This window comes from Netta rufina (genome assembly GCF_964035555.1).
Source record: "Netta rufina genome assembly, chromosome: 3".
NCBI lineage: Eukaryota > Metazoa > Chordata > Aves > Anseriformes > Anatidae > Netta > Netta rufina.
The window spans coordinates 48,045,216-48,065,580 of record NC_140125.1 but is presented as its reverse complement, the minus strand read 5'-3'; the positions used below and the strand labels follow the sequence as shown (position 1 = coordinate 48,065,580).

General features: G+C 38.0%; 1 protein-coding gene across 1 annotated transcript; it reads right to left on the bottom strand.

Moving 5' to 3' along the window:
- Positions 1–1,031: 1,031 nt before the first annotated feature.
- Positions 1,032–20,026, bottom strand: LOC311207999 (uncharacterized protein C6orf118; the record flags this gene model as incomplete). Its single annotated transcript, XM_084284417.1, has 10 exons — positions 1,032–1,110; positions 4,506–4,567; positions 5,585–5,638; positions 7,652–7,729; positions 8,148–8,335; positions 11,698–11,756; positions 14,648–14,772; positions 16,490–16,549; positions 17,449–17,571; positions 19,337–20,026. The coding sequence occupies 10 exons, from the start codon at positions 20,024–20,026 to the stop codon at positions 1,032–1,034; spliced, it is 1,518 nt and encodes a 505-aa protein (XP_084140543.1).
- Between the last annotated feature and the right edge of the window lie 339 nt (positions 20,027–20,365).

The window sequence follows — 20,365 nt, the reverse complement described above, 5'->3', positions numbered from 1 at the left end:
GAAATACCAAGATCCCTGTGTCTATGAGTCTTGTCACGAGTATGTCTGGATTTCTCTTGCTTGATGTTGTGTGATTATTCTCATGAGCCCCTTCTATTTTTTTTTTTAATTAATAGTAATAAGAATAATCCAATGTCATTTATCCTGCATGGGCCTAAAGATGTTTCTTTAGCATGGATTCAATTAAAAACAACAACAAAAAAAAAGTGTAATCTTTCTCCTACCTGCTTTTTCTTCACATTCATTCATAAAGATAAACAGAACCATCCTCATAGCATAAGTTGAATTACTGGTATTTATAACTTCCCTTCCAATAGAAAGGGACTATTTCTTTTCTTTGACTTGTTCTCTCAGACTTTCTGTGAAAAGTGCCTACCTGATCTGAACCTGAATTGTGTTTTCACAAAATTTTTGCAGCCATAAATAGATTTCATAAAATGAAAGGCAAAATTTACAAATCCTGAAAAGGCTGACAGAACTAATGCTCATGTTCCAGTACTTGACACCATAATTCAAGGCCTAGTTCAAGACTAGCTTTCATGTCTTATTTAGAAGATGCAACTTCAGTTTACTTAAATAACTTTCCGCTGTGAGTTTTGTCCTGGGAGTTTAATACCTGATATTCCTCTAGTAGTAGTTCCTCTATTTAGAGAATTTGTGACAGAATGAGGGAAGTGTCTAGTGAAAGCTTCACAGAAAAACACAGCTAGTTAATTAGCTAGTTAATTATTAGCACTAGACATCTTCTTAAAATGATATATGGAAATATACCATTTCCTTATATGGAAATATACCAATATATATGGATATATGGACATATATCATATAGCTTGTTATGCAGACAGTATAGCAATCAATAATAACATATGCAAAAAAAAAAAAAAGTAATAATGTTTCCAGTTTTGAAATTGTGTTTTAATATTGTATTCTAAGGTCCAACAGTACATTTTTCATGCCTGGGTTCCACTTGTACAACTTCAGGATGTTAAGAGTCCTTTTGGACGGGCGAGTATTTATCTTCCTTTACTTCATTACTCTTCTTCTGGATTCTCAGAAACTCTGTCTTCATCTTCACGTAACAAGACTTTCTCTATCAGTTCCCATATCTTCCTAAAAATATATGGCATATAAACAACAAAATCACTGAGTAGAATCATAGAATGGCTTGGGTTAGAAGGGACCTTAAAGATCATCTAACCCCAATGTCCCTGCCATGGGCAGGAATGCCACCTAGATCAGGTTGGCAAATGCTCCATCAAACACCTCCAGGAATGAGGCACCCACAGCTTCTCTGGGCAACCTGTTCCAGTGTCTCACTACCCTTACAGTGAAGAATTTCCTCCTAATATCTAATCTAAATCCATCCTATTTTAGTTTAAGACCATTCCCCCTTGTCCTGTCATTATGTACCTGAGTAAAGAGTACTTCTCCATCCTTTTTATAAGACCCCTTTATGTACCGAAAGGCCACAAAGATGTCTCCCCAGAGCCTTCTCTTCTCCAGACTGAACATCCCCAGCTCCCACAGCCCTTCATCATATGAGAGGTGCTCAAGCCATCTGGTCATCTTTGTAGCCCTCCTCAGTTTTTTTCATCACTTTGATGAAAATACAGACAGTGTTGGGGAATCTTCCCATTATAGGCCATACAAAAGGAACTAAGCCCTATCTCACCTAACTTCAGATACCTGCAGTTGCTTATATATAAAGATTCATATCCACAGGGAGAATGGTTCATTCTTTCTAAAATCATGCTACCCCAGATGATGAAAATTTTTTGGATTGGATCTAGGCAGAAAGCTACCACATACCTGCCCAATCTTCTCAGTTGAATGCATAAGGTCTGATACATAAAGATGTGCCGTACCCCTTTAGATATTTCTAAAGAATAGAGGCCAAGAGAGCAAACTTTTCTAGATCTGGTATTCCTTGCTGAAAGCAAGAACAGTTTAACTTCATGGCACTGGTCCATACGTTTTTATCATGCCGAGCGTGGATGTCATCATATCCACAGCACAGCTTGTTTGCCTGCTGTATCCTTTCCTACTCTGACTTAGACATGGATCAAGCAGTGCTATTAAAACTTGGCAATAAATATAGTGTCTTTTTTTTTTTCCCCCTCATAAATACTCGCTGATATTAAGAAGTACGTACTTCATCTAATTTTTTTCCTAGCCACTTTCTACAAAGTCTTAAGAGAGACAATTGACCAACACAAATAAGAATGGAAAGCTAAGTCCAAAAGGAATTTCACTATTTACACTAAAGCTTTAGGTACCTCCATCTAACCAGGAAAACAAATAAAACCATGTGACTTAATCCATCCATTTACAACCTGAGAACAGCAATTAAACTTCTGTATTTTGAGTATTTTTATTTTCTTAATGGAGTAGTAAGAAATAAAATGTTTTTAATTAGCTGCTAAGCCTGAACAGATCACTTCCTTGATGCAGAAAGAGTAGAAACTAGCCTGAGTAAATTGTTTGCTGCAAAATATTTATTTAGCTGCAGACACAAGCAAAATATTTGCCCTCAAATCACTGGACAATCTCTTCACACCTGAGGGAAGCTTCTACTGTAGATATTAAATAAGTATTAATCCATGCTTTGCCTCTAATTAAATGTCATCTAAGTTATATGTGCATTAAGGGCAAAGGATGATACAGTTTTGACTTCAGATAATTAGATGCCCTCCTTTAATTATGCCTCAAGATAGACTTTGATTCAGGAATCACATGCTTCATGAAAGTCAATGTTTTAGTGTTCTTGATCTGTCCAGGAGAAAGGGAATAATGTCAACTCCAGAAATATGATTCATAACATTAGAGGGGAAGAATTCTGGACATCCATTTTATAAAACATCTTATTATTCAATTGTCCCAAGACAGTGTACATCTTTGAAGTATTTATAGCTAAGATCTACTGAAAGCAAAATGTTCTGTTAAATTTTTTCAACATTTAGTAAGTGTGCTTCTTTAAGCATCCTAGGGCTGATTATTTTTAATAATTAATATCATACAAATGTGACTAATTAACCTTGTATTCAACTACAGCTACTACTAATTGCCTTGATTTTTTACTATCAGTAGCTAACAGACTTCTGTGCTATTTTGCATATAGATTTGTAGCTGCCCATTAGCTTCTAGATTCTCTAGTACTCTGCTGTGGCAAAGCAAGGCTTGCAGCTTGAAGTAGGAAACCAGAAATATGACACTGCCTGGTAACTGCTCTCCATGCTCTTTGTGGGGACATGGTTTATTCAGATCACTTGCATTGCATTACTGTTCTTTTCCAATTCCTCCCCTTCCCCTCATTAAGCTAAATGAATGCATCCATCCAGGAAATTTTAACAACATAATATACAGTAACTTTATATCATAAAGCAGGTTACTTTCCATGTTTGTGAAATTATCATATATTAGTGGTCTTAGATCATTAGGTAGCAGCTCTTGAACTGAGAGCTATTCGCACTGCCATCCTCCAGCAACAAAATCTACTGTGCCTGGTCATTACCACCTTGTGAAATCTGATGTTGGCATTTCTCATGTTAATTAAAGATTAATTTACAGAAATGTAAAGCTTAACCTTAATTTTAGAAGTCCATAGACTTCTAGAATTCATTATTAAGTTAAAACTTAATTGAAAATATTTACACATCATAAGATTTGAGTTCAGTGTTCTATTTTGCTAAAGTCTTAAGAATTCTGTGGAACACTATTCCCCCCCCCTTTTTTATACTTTTCTACTACATTACTACATTTTTAAAAGTAAAAAAATAAATCTGTCTTTGTCAGCTAATAAAACATATTCCTCCTTTTAACACCAAATGTTGGCAGTAAGTTCACAATAGAATCATTCTTTTCTGTATCAATGGATCATTTTCTTCAGCATTTATTGGTACTAATTTGGCCTTTAAAAAAAAAAAAAACAACAACAACAAAAAAAAAACATTCTCATACCTCTACATTAAAGCGCACAGCTCACAGATTTGTTCTCACACAAGAATCTGCAGTAATTGTTCTGGGTTATATGTCACAAAATACCACCTGCCATCTAAGTTTGAGAAACCACTCCCTTACATAGCATCATGTTATAACAACAGGAAACAATTCCACGATGTCTACCTGAAGTCTGAAAAACTAAAAGGCTAATCCAAAATGCAATAAGATCAGTGAGCCATTCTGTGTATTGCTCAGGCCTTTCACTAACCTGTAAAAAAACAGCTGAATCAATCAGAGAGGTTAATCAAAAAACATATATAATTCCCATTGATAATTTTTCTTAGTTTAATTCTCTGGTCCTTATCTATGTTAAAACTATAATCTCTGTTTCTGTCTCCCTGCTGCTATTGTGTATGTGCCATACAACTAACACCTGAATACAGCACAGCTGCTGTTAATAACTAATCTGATTTTAGTCTAACAAGTTGTTAGGACAGGCATTTCCATCACTCTAACACTTTTTGTATAACCACACTGACATAGTTATTTGAACATTTCAGACTCACCTTTGATTTTCCTGAGTGATACTCAGTTTACCTAAAATTCCTGTGATATGTCCTTCAACTTCCTGTAAAAAAATAGATTAATTTTTGAGAAATATCAAAATATCCTTCATTACATAAGAAAGAATCTGCAGTGATACTAATTAGCAACACATCTGATCAGCATTTAAAATACTCCAATACTTTTTACTCCATTAACCTTGACATAAATTATAGTAAGTGGTTCCTGTGTGACAGGAGTTTTAATTTAACACTACATCTCAAGTTACACACATCTTTGAGGCTGACATCAAACCTCATTTCTTGCCAGTTCTTACACCCTGAGGGAAACCCAACAGACAGTAAAACCAGGTCCTAGTGTGTAAACAAGTAAGGGTGTTTATAGCATTACTTTTGTTAAACCAATTACTTTTATATAAACGAGTAGATTTTTGTCTTTCAGCATACACATCCTTTTCTGGCTTCTGGATCGAGCTGGTAAAACAAACTCTGCTTGGGTGTAGTAAGTTTTGTATTTCACATTTCATTGACATCTGAAACAATGCCTGCTCTTTTGGCTACTGACACAGAGCTTCAGGCTTCAGTGTGCAATGGAGTATCAACTGAGCCAAAGACTGTTTTATTCAAGCTATTATTCGCTTTTCTCAAGATATCTGTTAGTGTGTATATTTTACAGAAATCTTTCTAAGTTCTTCTTGCTGAGATATTCCATGGATTTAATATATTGGAGTTATCTACCACAGGCTCTTTTACCTCACTCCAATGCCTTCAGTACAATTGGAAGCAGAGAGTTTTTTCAGCTTTGATTTAGATATTCAGATCAAAGTACCCTAAGCTTGCCACAGTAATTAAAATGATAACAACAATAATAATTTAATAAAAATAATTAATAAAAAAAGTGAAAATATATCCAGTACATTTCAACATTCTAGCTGGTACCATATAACAGGCCTAACTTGGAACCTGCTGAAGCCAAAGAGAATCTTTCCAATGATGTGTTATTAGAAATACTGAAGGTATCTCACGTACAAACTAATTTGCACTGTGCCTGAAGCACAATGGGTTCTAAGGAAATAACTTACTTTTATTTGGCCTTGGAGAAACATGTTTGAAGCATTGATTTTCATAGTTTCAGCCTGAAAAGACAGTAAGAGATCAGTTAAATTATCACACAACATACCAGCAAAACCAAATGCATCAAATCCACTTATCTTTAAAAAGGAAAAATGCAATCTGTATGGGAACAAACACATTGTACTTATGGAGCATTACAAAATCATGTTTTTAAAATAATATGGCAATGCACTGGTTTAATTAGATTGCTCTTTTTAAATGATAACGGTCTTGTCCTTCCAAATAAAAGGTTTTAAATTATGAAATGTTATTACAAATAACAATAAAAACTCAATAACTCTCCACAAATATTCAGCCAAAGTATACTTGGAGGGCAAACTCTCCATTGGCCTAGAGCGACTACTCAGTTTTCTATCTAGACTACTTACGGTGTCTCAGATTTCCCTGCCTTGCTGCTGCGACGATCTCCTGCTCTAATAACTATACAATATTGCCATCTGCTGACTCTTCTTTTTCATTACAAGCACGACGAAAGCTCCCCAAGCCCCTCCCCTGCCCCCCCAAAAAGAAAAAACGAGCCATTTATATTTAATACACTCTGAATGTTCATATTAGAATAAAAAACAAACAAACAAACAAACAAAAACTTGAAAGAGAGGAACTTCTCAGCTTGGCTACTTCTTTAGAGGACCAGATTTCATATACACATCCGTTATGCTGTGGGAGCGTATCTTATAGGGTACACAATCTTAAATTTCTGAAGGCATGGAGAGCATATGATCTCTTGTTTGCCAGGAAAAAAATAAATAAATAAATAAATAAATAAATAGAAAATGTGAAGACTAATTGCTTCTATTCATTTTTCTAATATCTTGATACCAAGTAAAATTGTCTAAATTAATCAAGAGTTCACCTCTTCCCCCCAAGTTTTGGTGCTGGAGGCCTGATAAATATTTTTTAAAACAAGTGACAGACTTCTGTCTTGTACTCTGAGGTAGTAGTGCAAAAGGCTGTTTGAAAAATTTTACTGGAAAAACAATGAGTTTCAATATATCAATTCAATTTAAGGGCAGTCTAGTATGGTACAAGAACACAACAGCTGTATCTATACCTGAACTTGTAAAGACAGAAATATAGACTTGGGGCAATTTTGGTTACGTGTTTTTCTCAGCTTTCCTGTGATTTTCTGGCATCTTAGCTCTACTCTCTATACAATTAATTAATCAATTTGATGTTCTGTCAACAGGTAATTACTCTGCTTCAGGGGACAGAAAGTTAGAAGAAATGTTTGACCTTTTAAATGCTTATCTAAACCTAAGATCTATGTAAACATTTTGCTGTTTGCCCACCATTAAAAGTGACGCATTATTCCCTGCTCATGTACTTTTAACATCTATTTAGCTGCATGAAATTACCTCCTTACTTCACACAGCTGGAACACTTATTGGCGTAACCAGTGACAAGGACAGGTTAAAAGTGGTTTTAGTGAGATCATGTACTATTTCTAACTACACAACTGCCATTACAAAAGGTATAATGCTTTTAACACTGAATGTGTAAATCCTGCAGAAATTTGTAAGCATTTAACTTTTATAGTTTAAGTGGTTCTCATACAAGCCACTCTCAGTATGCAAATTTTAGCACATAAATAAGTTACTACAAGTTCTGTACATTGGATGGGATTGCACAGTATTCAATACAAGCCTGTCTCCCACTGTTTGCTTTGTACAACACCAATCACAATGACAGCTCAAGGAGTAACAATACAGCCTAGCAAATTCCCTCCCCCCCCCCCCAAAAAAAAAAAAGTAATAACACTATTCTGTTACAAATATTCACACTAGTATTTGTACGTTTATTAAAAGTCAGTTATTTGATATCAACGATACATCATAAACCTCTTTTTCAGTCTAGAATTAAACCTGGCCTCCTGCCTGTGTTTGGAATGTGTTCACAGATATGGTAATTTATATACCCCTGTAAAGAATCAGCAGTCATATTCAGTTATTTGGCCATCTAGAAATCAGATTTCAAAGATCATCAGAACTGTCCTATCTTTGCCCCATTGAAGTTACCAGGTATTTCAGAAGTATTTCAGAATTTGGTTCAAGCGTAGATGAGTTAGCCAACTTGGGATTCCCAAAAGATTCCACCTGGAAGTATCCCATTCATAGACATAGTTAGACCAACTTATTACCACCCTTCAGGCCAAGAAATACAAGAGGTAACAACTAACAATAATCTAGTTATTTAAGGTATATTTGGTTACAAATGCCCAAAGTTGGAATATAAATGCAGAAAATACCTCTATGTCTGTAGACCATCATCTGCCACAGTCAGGATAAAATTACAAGCCTCCTGTTTCAGGGGCAGAGGCTGGACACCGTGGTGATCACACAGCACCTTATCCAGGTGCTCCTGTGCTCTAAGAACATACTATGTTCCTAGAGGAGAAAATGAAGAGTGCTGACTACCAATCTCAGTTCTAAAGTTTCCATTGTTGTAGTACCTAGATAACAGTATTTCCCAAGAAACAATGCTAGGAAAGGTTTAGAAGTAGTGATTTCTTGCCTCTATTTCTTTAAGGGTGTTTTCCATAATATCTGTTATCCCAGCATAAACCATTGTTTCTTTCTTCTTGGTCTCTAGTATTTTCATTTCCTCCCATTTACTGAGAATTTTACACCTCATAGATTCATGCTGTTCAGAAACAGAAAGAGGTTTTTGTGCTCCCTTTGTATCCTGTTGTCTGCAGGTTTCTGGAAGTATAAAAACATACACACACAAAGACATAGTTAAAAGGACAGAGCTGGAAGTGGAAGTTACCTGACATCTAAGGCTGCATCCATAGCTCTTTCAGTAAGCTTACCCGATAACAAGCTTGAGTTAACCAAGCCAAACCGTACAGGACAGGAACACCCACGACATTACCCTAGCTCAGCTGATGCTTGCACCCACTGTACCCACACTTAATATCCACCTGCAAATGTCTGAACACTGGCACATGAGCTAGGGCACTCACCTTTCACTGTCATCCCAAACAAGGCCCTTTAGCACTTCATGCAAAAAAATGGTCAATCTCTCTATACAATGAGAACATAGACAAGGAGAAAATTCCTGTATCCCACACCAGCATGAGAAACTGATAACAGCATATAAGGAGCAGAATAAACATGCTGTACTCCCTCAGCAGTTCAGAAAACATACTTCAGTATTTTACAGGCCAACTTCACTGCCACCTCACCCACTCACCTCACTAAAACAAGTAAATAGCATGATTCTACGAGGTCCTACACAGCCAGCTCACAGTCCTGCCCAGCCAGGGTCTCACTCAACTCAAAGCACTTTTCAGATTTTCATAGCTTGTCAGTTAGCTCACCTGCAGCCTTCCAGTCTGTTCTGCTGTGGTGGGAGCTGCATTACAGGGTCTCACCAGCCAGCTCCTCGCTATACATCTAGGAAATGAGGGAGTCTGCAGGCACAAACTAATAGTGTCCTTCACTCCAAGGCCATACATCTGGTCTAATACAAATAAATAGGACAGCCAGGAAAAGTGTCAGGGTGTGTGGTTATACCTCCAAGGCTCTGCAGTTGCAGGGTAGGTGGAGAAAAGAACAAGAGAGGGAGAGAAATCACTGGCAAAGGGAATGGGAAAGGGAAGAAGAACAACTCATCTCTCCACTGCATGAGACTTCCTAATGGTGTGGCCTGGCTTGTCTGACTGGTGCAGTGAGCAGATCAAGAAAATCCTGGTGATTCAGGGGCTACCTTGAAGCTGGCAGGGGCTTTTGAAGCCCACCGTAGTTCACGTTAGGCATGCTTGCAATCAAACAATTTTGTGCCATGCTGTCTAATTCAGGACTACGCCACTGTGTTGGGTAATGAGGATGTTTTAACGATTAAAGACTGCCTGTTTTGATCCCAGAACACCTACATTTCCTACTCTCTGAGCAGCCTGTCAATAGGCAGCCAGCTCCTTCTGCCATCCTCTGGTTTGCGGTGCAGTATCTATATGCAATCAATAGGTTCAGCAAGAGCTGACAGCTTTGATGGAAAGCGAGACAGGGTGGAGGAAGAGAGTGTGAGCCTGACTTAAGCGATGCACTCACTTGTGTGGGAAAAGTACAATACCCTGCCGTACTTCCTATCTCTCCCCATCCCAGGGGCTAACAGCTGCTAGCTTCTCAAAAAGTCCTCCCCTTTCATGTGAGCCAGTGAAAGTGAGAAACAGAATAACCTTCCTGTGGATCAAGATGGCTACTGGACCTGGAAGAGCTTTACAGAAATGCTACATTGAGAGAATCAAATAATGACTTTTTTATTTAGAAAAGTTTAGGAAAACGTTTTATCCAATTAAAAAAAAAAAAAAATCCCCATTTTTTTTGTCTGGAAAAATCACAAAATTTTCATTTCAAGTTAAATTTGAGTGAATACTTTTTTTTTGATTGCTTAGCATCCCACCTCCCAAAACAAAAAGGAAAACGGTATTTGCAGAGCCTTGTTCCCTGAGGTGCCTGTACTTGTTGACAAATTCTGGCCCCAGTTTCATGGCTGGGGCTTCTAAATACAGCTGTAACATGAAAAGAGGAACAGCAACGTTTACATCCTTCTGACTTGGCTGGTTTTGATTCCTCAATGTGTAATTAAGGAAGGTGGGGAAGGGAAGTATGATGTTAACTGATTAAGTACTTTTGAAATTAGTACCTGGTAGGGAGGAGAAGGGGAGAAACCTTTACCCACTGTTTAAATGTCTTTATATCATTTTATGCAAAAACATTCCTCAGAAAAGCCTTGGCCTAGAGAGTTCTGATTGTTTTATTCATTAGTACTGCAGGAGATCTAGAGCCAATGACCGATTTTATGTTTGTTTGTTTGTTTTTAGTGGTTTTTTGCAAAGCTCTGAAATTCAAAACCTGTAGCATGCTGTAGAAACAAACATATTCAGGGAAGCTGCATCAAGAAATGCATTCATTGATGTGAAGACAGTTATACTAGGGAGGAATTTGGACCATTTTAAATGCTAAGGGAAGGAAAAACAAGAGCAAGCAAACAAATCAAGCAGAAGCTGATTTGATTGTTCATTGTTCCTACTTAGAGTGTGTTTGTAAAAGTGAATTAGATGCTAGTGGTAGGAGCTGCACATGGTGAGGTGAACAACTGCCCACAGCCTGGAGTAGGACAGTGGCACACTGAGCATAAAAAGTACTTAAATCTTTATCTACCCTCAAAAGGAAATGCAGAAGACATTTCATATCACTATTTTATCAGCTATTTCCTTATTTGCCACCTTATAATTTGCAAACTGGCATGTTCTCATACTCTAGAACAAAACTATGCTTTGAGTACTTTTTATCAATAAAGGCATACAATGAAGGTATACTGTATACAGTTATACTGTATCCTAATGGAATTTTGCAGGATTTCTCAGTTCATCATCTATTAGCTTTTCTCTTCCACAACTGTCCAGATATACATATTTTATCTTACTATGGCTAATTCAAAGATCCTGATCCAGATTCCACTTATCAAAAGCCTTATCAAAAGATACTGTTACCCAGGCAGCACACAAACAGACTGTAAACTTCATTTCTGTTACTGAAATATAGTACTCTGCAAGTATCCAAAAGGGACTGGACAATACTATGGCTAACTAGAGGATTCAGGGCTGGTACAATCAAGACTGAAAAGAAGCTTAAGATGGGCTATGAAGTCACATGATTTAGGGCTTAACCTACTCACAAAAAGCATGAAATCCAGTTATCACACTTCTTATAGCTGAAGGGTTTAATATACTCTCCCCTGAGACATCTTTAACACACCAGAGTGTTGTGACTCTGACAGCGACAGAATCAGTCACAGACTCAGAGATGATTTGGCAGTTCTCTAGGTTCCTTCAGTGCTAGAAAGTCTCCCATTGACATCTTCCAGTTATAGATAAGGCGAGGAGTGAAAAATGTAAGAAAGATGTCACATGACTAATTTCATTATATGTCAGCACATTTTGATCATACTAACAGGAAAAATCTCAACAGCTGAGAATATTTTTCCAGCCATTTAGAACACTATAGAGCCACAATTTGCACCATATTTCATCTTTAATCAGAATTGTCCCATCCCTTACCTGTTTTATCCTCTGAAGTCTGGCTTATCCATAGTGCCATCTCCAATTCATCCTTCAATCTAGAATAGAACAAAAGGAACAAGAGATTCACAAAAACATTTTCAAGATCCTTTACAAATGATGTGAGTACATAGTTCTTGCATGTAAGGAATATTATTATATGTATGGCTAGTGGAATTGCTTGCCAAGCCACTTTCAATAATTTAACAGCAGTTCTGGCTAACTGGGGAGGCCCCAGTTGACTAGAGTTTGGCAAACATGAGGGCAGTAAGGATGATCCAGGAAATTACAGGTCTGTCAGTCTGCCTTCAGTGCCAGGGAAGGTCATGGAGTAGATCACCCCAAGTGCCATCACACGGCACGTACAGGACAACCAGCTGATCCAACCCAATCAGCATGGGTTTATGAAAGGCATGTCCTTCCATGACAAGATAACCCACTTAATGGATGAGGGAAAGGCTGTGGATGCTGTTTACTTGGACTTGACAAAGGCATTTGATACTGTTTTCCACGGTCTTCTCCAGGAGAATCTGGCTGCTCATGACTTTGACCGATGTTCTGTTCACTGGGTTAAAACCTGTCTGGATGCTCAGGACCAAAGAGTCATTGTGAATGGAGTTAAATCTGGTTGGCCACCAGTCACGTGGTGTTTCCCAGGCCTCAGTACTGGGCACAGCTTTGTTTAACATCTTTATCAACAGCATTGATGAGAGGATTGAGTGCACCCTCAGTTAGATTGCAGACAACATCAAGCTGAGTGAGAATTTTGATCTTCCTGAGGGTAGGAAGATGAAACTGGATAGGCCAGATTGATAGGCCACATCTAATTGCATGACCTTAAACAACGTCAAAGGCTGGGTGCTGCGCTTGGGTCTTAACAACCCCAAGCAGTGGTATAGGCTTGGGGAAGAGTGGCTGTAAAGCTGTCTGGCAGAAAAGGACCTGGGGTTGCTGGTCAACAGCCAGCTGAACATGAGCCAGCAGTGTGCCCAGGTGACCAAGAAGGCCAATGGCATTCTGGCCTGAAGCAGAAATAGTGTGGTCAGCAGAATTAAGGAAATGATTGTCCCTCTGTACTTGGCAGTGGTGCGGCCTCACATAGTTTAAATCCCGAGGGGCCCAAAAGCGAACATGGTGCTCAGTCTCCCTCTGCTTCATTAAAATTGCAGCTTCTTTTCATGGGAGAGGAAATTTCTTGTTCACTGTATGAAAATACTGAAGCAATTACACGTTACCTACGCACATAGACAGATAGGCAGCGCAATAACATAAGTGGACAGTTTAGTTCTGTATACACTTTAATATTCTTTCTTCCCCCCTCCTTATCAAATCTCCAAAATCTTATCAGATATTCTAATATCTACTAACCAATTTTATTTACAAAACAAAAGACAAAAAGTCTTGTATGAAAGTCTTTCCCTCTGCCTACCCTTCAAGTTTTCCTTCCTACATGGTCCATTGTAAGAAAAGGAAAAAATTGGTCTTAGGCTTCCAGTGGCAAATAACGCATGCAAATATTTCAGATTTTGATTGTTAATTTTCCTGCAAAACTTGAGTTTTATCATTACAATACAGCAAGGTTCTAAATTTCTGTGGTAACAGATTACTGTCCAGAACTGAAAGGTCTTCTAGGGTATTTATTTATTTACCTAGAGCTGTCAAATCTCTCAAGAACTTCACTAAATCATTCTAGGATGTTTATCATTATTTTCTTTCAGCCCTTTGGCAGAAGACAAATGTCGTATTTTCCCCCTTACCTTTAAATACTTATAAGAACTTGCACAAAAATCAATCTCTGTAGCCTAGACAAAATTTGTATATGCATGATCTATAAATATTACATACTATGCACTGATCCATCTTAACTTCATGCCAGTTTGACTTTATCCCACATTACTATGTAATAATGAATTGTCTCTGTATAGACAAGCATACATGTGTAGAGTGCTGGACCACTATTATCCTCCTGTTTACACTAGTAGAAACTAGGGAACATGAGTCTCTTTCACACTTTATCTCAAATGCAGAATCATCCAAACTACATTTCGAAAGCACAATGTAATGCTTAACGTGTACACACTAAATATTATGGAAACAACAACTGCAATGACTTAAAGACCTCAAGTCATCTAGTCTAGTTAGAAAACTGTTTACAAGAAAAAGGGATAGATAAGTCAGGCAACCACCAGTTTAGTGAAAGAGTGATTTCTGAATTCTTCAGGCTGTTGAAAGATAGTAAAGGGGGAAAGAAGAGGAAAGCTGCTAGGCAAGATCTCCTGCAGGATAGTTTTCAAGCTTAAAGACTGGAGCTCTGGGATTAACCAGCCATAAATTCCAACACTCAGGTTAGCAACCTAGATCAGAGTTTGGAGCAGGAGAAAGGAGATTTAGAAGCTGTGATGTGTAACATCAGCATCATGTAACAGAGTCATGGAAACATGGGGCCAGTCCAATGATGGCAGAGTGCCTGAGAAGCTCTGAGAATTAGCTAGTCAAACCAAGTCTGGTTTTAGAGGACAGGACACCAGCAATCAACAAAGGGCATGCTTTGTTGCTTCCATTGTAAGGAACATAGTTGGGTTCCAGCAGAAGTCACAAGTCTAAAATCTCATGATGCAGGCTGCTGCCTATGTGGTCAGGAGACTTCTCTGTGATGACATTAGCTGCCTGAATGGCATCAGTCAGGAATAGCAAAACGGGAAACCCTTTGGACTTCAGAGCCTTAGCTTCAATGCTAAACTATGTCCCCCAGTGTGATTGGTATGAAAGAAAAAAGAAATATCAGAAATATATATTAAGAAAGCAGAAAGATAATTACCTAGAATAAGTCATCCACAGGGTCTAATCTTTTGAAGTTTCTGAAAACTTCAAGAACTTGGTTTACTTGTTGCTGTTTTAGCCCATTTAGGTAGTTGTTACTAGAGGGATTGAAAGCATTTGCAACACTTACTCTTTGCTTCTTTCCAGGGCAGTACTGACTTTTTTCACGAGAGCCTTCAGGTATTTTCTGACAGACTGCATTTCTGAAGCCCTTGAAGACATTGTTTCCATCCCTTTGACCTGAGCCTTTAGAGCCTGTAAGAATGCATAAACAAGAGTAAAATGTCAAGTCATGTAGCAGCATTATTTCCTTTGCAAAACATGCAAGTTCTGGTACCATTTTTAAAATTACGTTTTTAGTAAAAATAAATTCTGATGAAAACTTCTGAATGAGATACTCATGAGACTAACAGCTAACAAGCCCAGGCATGAACCAAAAAACTATGGCAGGTTTTAGAGTTGGCCAAAGAGTTTCTTTCAATTTGTAACTAGATTAAAGGCTTGTAACAGATTATAAATAAATAAATAAATAAATAAATAAATAAAATATTACTTAAAAAAAAAAAAAAAATTGTCTGTATAATTGTCTATATTCCCTTTTTTTTTTTTTAAAAAAAAAAAATATATATATATATATATATATATAAAAGGAATATAGACAATTATACAGACAATTTCTTTTTTCCTTTGCACATCCCAACCAGCCAATATGAAGACTCAGACTCATGCAAACCCCTGCTTTTCCAACAATCCTTTCAGGTGCTTTGCCATGTTACTTTTTCTAGATGTTAATGACGAATGCAGCACAGCTTACAGCATAAACTTTCATTTTCATTTCAACAGACTGTTAATATCAAAGAGAAGCTCCCAGGCTCAACGCCAAAGAGAGTGGATAACTAAGGCAAAATCCTCAGAGCAAATCCAGTCTGCTCAGGGTCAATGGAGAACACCAGCATAAAAAGCTAGCAGGTCAGAAAAGGTCTAGTTTTAGAGTAGGGAAGGTTAGAGAGGAAGAATGCAAGAGAAGGGAGCAGGGACTCACAGGTCCAAGCTAGGCTGAAATGGGGTCCTGGCCACGGATGGGAGGAGACCCTGGAAAGGCTCAGCAGGGACAGGCAGGGCTGGTGGTACCCAGTGTCAGGGTCTGACACCTCCTCTGTGCTCTCTTTCCATGGTGGAGCATGCCTTTCCTGGTGCCTTTTCCTTTTTCCAGAGATGAGATGATACTGACAAGGGAGTTAGGAGGAAAAGGGGATGCACAACCCTACTCCTGGCAGCCTGAAGCCAATGTCACCTCCTGCACAGCATCACTTCTGCAGTAAGCCTGACGTGGAACCACTGAAGAGGACACTGGACTGTAATAAGCACACATCCTTCTGCCACATTCATCGCATGTCTCGCAGCAGAAATTCAAATTTGGCCACCTCTACAAAGAACAGAGAAGACATTTACCTGAGGTCTCCTCCCTCTAATGTGCCTTCAACAGCTGTCTATATGTCTGTAACCTGCCTATGTACCATAGCCCTAAAGGTTTGGACACAGAGGAAAAGCAACTTTTCACAAGGTTGGATATGCCTGTTCTAGGGTTGAGAGTGAAGCCATTTACTCTTTTCAGAGAGACCACCAAAATGGAGCTCAGGCCAGCCTCTTTATTTGTTATTAGCAGTGGGGGGCACATGCAAATAAGTAATAAGTTTGATACAAGGACAATAGGTCTGATACTTCAGAAATCCAGCAAAGTCTATTCAGCTAATTCTCTGGTTATTCTGCAGCAGCTACTCTCTCAGTTATTATCCCTAAGGGTTGCTCCCACTGAAACTGAAATTGTCTGATTTCAAATACCTCATTTCTCTGTAGCATACTCAGGGAAAAATTCACAACTGTACATGGATATGAAGATGTCTCTTTTCAAAACCAAAGTTCTTAGGCCTTACAGCATAATTAGGAGCAAAGATCAAGAACCAAATACTACCTTGTATTGTGCTATAGGCAGAGAGTCCAGAAGCATCATTATGTACAGCTCATACTCACTCTGAACAAATTGAGAGGAAAGAACATCAGAAAATGTTTAACACAGTCTAGAGATTATAAAGTCTTATTTCGCTTTGGTTCCAGAAAAATCATAACTTTTGTGCTGGCATGAGGAGATTAGTTGTGCTGCCACACATGGTTTTACTTAAAACACAGAGTTAGTATTTGCCAATGTTATACCCAGTACAATTCAATTACCCAGCTAGCTCCTCTTCCTCAAGGATTACTTGCTTGTAATACCTATCTTTCCCTCACCTATAACTGCTGAATTTCAGTGTGTAATTATTTTTCAACAAACAGAGGAATTACATTTTTCTCCTCAGTTCTTTCTGGGAAAGTTAATGTAGAATTTATGCCATTAGCAACACATTACAGTGTACAGAATCAGAGTGTAACTTCACTTTTATCATAAACATTTTATTTCTGTTTCACATGCAAATTACTGTCCTGAGTGCCCAGGAAGAGAAACAGATTTGATTCCCACATAAAAGGTTTCAATCCTCATCCTTCAGCACAGTGAAAAATCAAAAAATAGGAAAAAATAGGAAAGTCATTAATATACGTCAGGTGAGAATTATCACTCCTCACATGTGACTGTCATGAGTGAGAGGTAGACAGCTAATTCACCTGTAGGTTACAGATAGATTTTTTTTTTCCAAAATACTTTATGGACTTTAGAATTAGGGCTACAGTTGGGGTTTTGTTTGTTTTATTTTTAATAATGTCTTTTTCAAACTGTTCAAGATGTAGCCAAATGTTTTGTGTCTGTGCAACTCACACATTAAATTAGGGGAAAGCCTAGAAAAGAACTTATAAATCTTTCCCAAAAGCTGACTGCTCTTCCTACCTGATCAGGTACATTCACCCTATGTTGTGCTAAATCTTTGAAATAATTCTTACCTTAATTTCCTTGAGAATATCACCAAATATCAGAGAACTGTTGCATATATCTTCAAAAACTTCCTCAACAACCTGTAGTCGCTTGAAATTGAGGGGATCATAGCCACAGATTTTCTGAAGCTCCTGGTAAAAGCACCAAAATTAACAGCTACATATCCACATGTGCAGAAGGTGCTCTACAGCAGTTACTGTCAGAATAAGTTACTTTGTTCAAGTTCGTGTCATTTCTTCTGATAGTATGCAGTAAGAAACATCATGAGAATCCAGATCAATTTCATAGTCATAACATGAAAACTGCATTTTTATCACAGTAAGAAGAAAGATCACATTCAAAAAGACTGGATGTACTGATTATTATTAATAATAATAATAATAATAATAATAAAAATATTAGAAAACGAAGAAGTCACTGATTTTTGTTGCAAAAGACAATTATGACATTACACCTCAACCTTTTGCTGAATGTCTTGCTTACACATTTACAGCCAACCCTTCCATAAGCATAAATTAGTCTCTCTACTGATTTTAACAGATCATCTCCAGTTTGGGAGAAGCAGACCTTGGAACATGTTGCATCCCTTAAAGCAACTGTTGTTAGCTTAGAAAGACATAATTAATATATAAATAATCTGATAAACCCTATCTAAGGAATGCAATGATTAAAATCATATGCTTATAATCTCATGGTTTTACATATCAGCTCTGAGTAATAAACCTGAGACAGCGAAAGAGTCTCTCAGGAAACCTCCTCTATCATAAAAATTCTTTCTCCAGAGTGCTGCCGGCCTCACCTCAAAGTGCTCTGTTCCTAAGATTAACTTTTCCGAAACAAGCCTCCTAGGTAGATAATCAACGGTGGCAGTTTTTCACTTTGTGAATATCCTTATTTCAAACCAAGGCTGATAGAAATTTTGACCATTTAATCAAAGACCAAAGATTACCATCACTGCAAGAGTTACCCTATCTCATAAAAATTTACTGATTCAAAGTGTTTCTGATAAAATGTTTTTCTGGGAAAAACTGTTTTGAAAAATACAATATCAAGCTGTTACTCTGCTATAATACATTGCTTTGCCTTAAATGTTTTTCCTCCATCCCTTCTTCCCTTTTCTCTGGCTTCTTAAACCAGAGGCATAGGAGAATGGTTGCTTGAAATCATTTATTGGGGTGGGAAGCAACCATTTTGGCGAGTTGCTTAATTGCATGACAGATGATACTTCCTAGAATCCACTGGAGAATGGAGCTCTTACTCACACTACCCATTTTGTTAGTTTACCTACCCCAGTCTGCTTTCATTCAGTTCCATCTCTAATTTCTATGACTCCAGTACTCTATTCTTACTCCTGCAGCTGGTTCTAAGAGATTGCTAATGGTTACCCCAGGGCAGTAGCTCAAGTAAATTCTAGAAGGTGTATTTGTTTTACTCACCAAATTCACTCCCCCCATTCTACCCATCACATGAGGCCAGTCAGAATGCAGCAAATATCTGTGCATAAAGACAGTCTACGGCATGCACAGAGAAGGTAGCTTTTACAGTTTATCTTAAACATGCTCCTAGACAAGAGGCAGAGCTGCTGGCCAAATGATTTTCCCATGCAGATCACTAGCTTGCAGTATCCTTCTTTACTGTATACTTAGCATTTCCACAAGACAAGAGGGGGAAGAGAAAACAGTGGAGTACAGTTTTAGTTCAAGGCTTTGGAACACAGAGTAGATGCACCTTACAAGAGGGCAACTAAGCAAATACATGTGATCAGCTCTCTGAAAAGAAACAAGAGGGTGATTTTGCCTAAACGCATTCATTCAGTTTTCCTGGAATACACATAACCCATCCACCTAGAAAGGTGCTCCAAAATTTACTTTTCCATCAGTTTTGGGGCTCTCTTACCTTAGCCAGCTTCCTTTCATGCTGTTCTGATACTTTTTTTCCTGTTAAGTCATTTTGTAACAATTCATGCTTTGCTATGAACTCCTTCTGGAACTGTAGGAACTTGTTAAACTGATCAGTTTTAGTTACACCAGCCAAATATGAAGGTATGAACTGGTATTCTTCCTTGGCAAGCTCAACAGCACACTGTCGGCTGTTCTTAACTGGTTTGTTTTTCAGCACCATAATCTCTGACATATCTAACTCCTCTCTTTTCAGACGCATATGGAATCTGTCAGTTCCCTCCTCTGCTTTCTTTTTCAGTGCTTTCAACTTTAATATTTCCGGTGCAGTAGAATTTGCATCTACTGAGGCACCAATGCTGATCACAGGTGACTGTGGATGTCTGTTGTTGGGGAAGGAAGATTCAGCCTGTGCTGGAAGCAGAGGAATGCTGAAACAAAAGTTGCCAGAACAATTTTTCATCTTCCTTGTTCTCTCATTTTCAACCAGGAATTGATTTCTTTCTGTGACGAAACTAGTTTGCTTCCTGGCAGAGTACCATCGTCCTTGTTTTATTTTCTCTGAAGGCTTATAAAGCTTGTTATGATTTAAGTGTCCTGAGGTGTACAGTTTAACATCTGTTCTGTAGGTCAGTTCCACGCTATCTGAGGGATGAGCCAGGCTCCTCACTTCACGGCTTCTCTCCATGATGAAATGGATTCTTGTGCCATATGCTTATAAGAAAGAGGAAATAATACACTTAATACACAAAATACACTTGAAAAATGGAAAGCTTTGGATGACCAAACGTTTTCACAGATCAAAACTCTCCCAGTTCTATAACAGAACATTTTAAACAGACATGCCCTACAAAACTATGCTACCTTCCTTCTTATTCACAGCAGTATATAAATAGTATATAAATAACCAAACAGACCTGGACACACCAGTAGGTTCTTGTTAAGCTCAGACTCTGCTCATCTGCTCACACTGATAGGTAACGCTCTCTGTTTTTTGTTTGTTTGTTCCCCCCCCAACCCCCCCAGC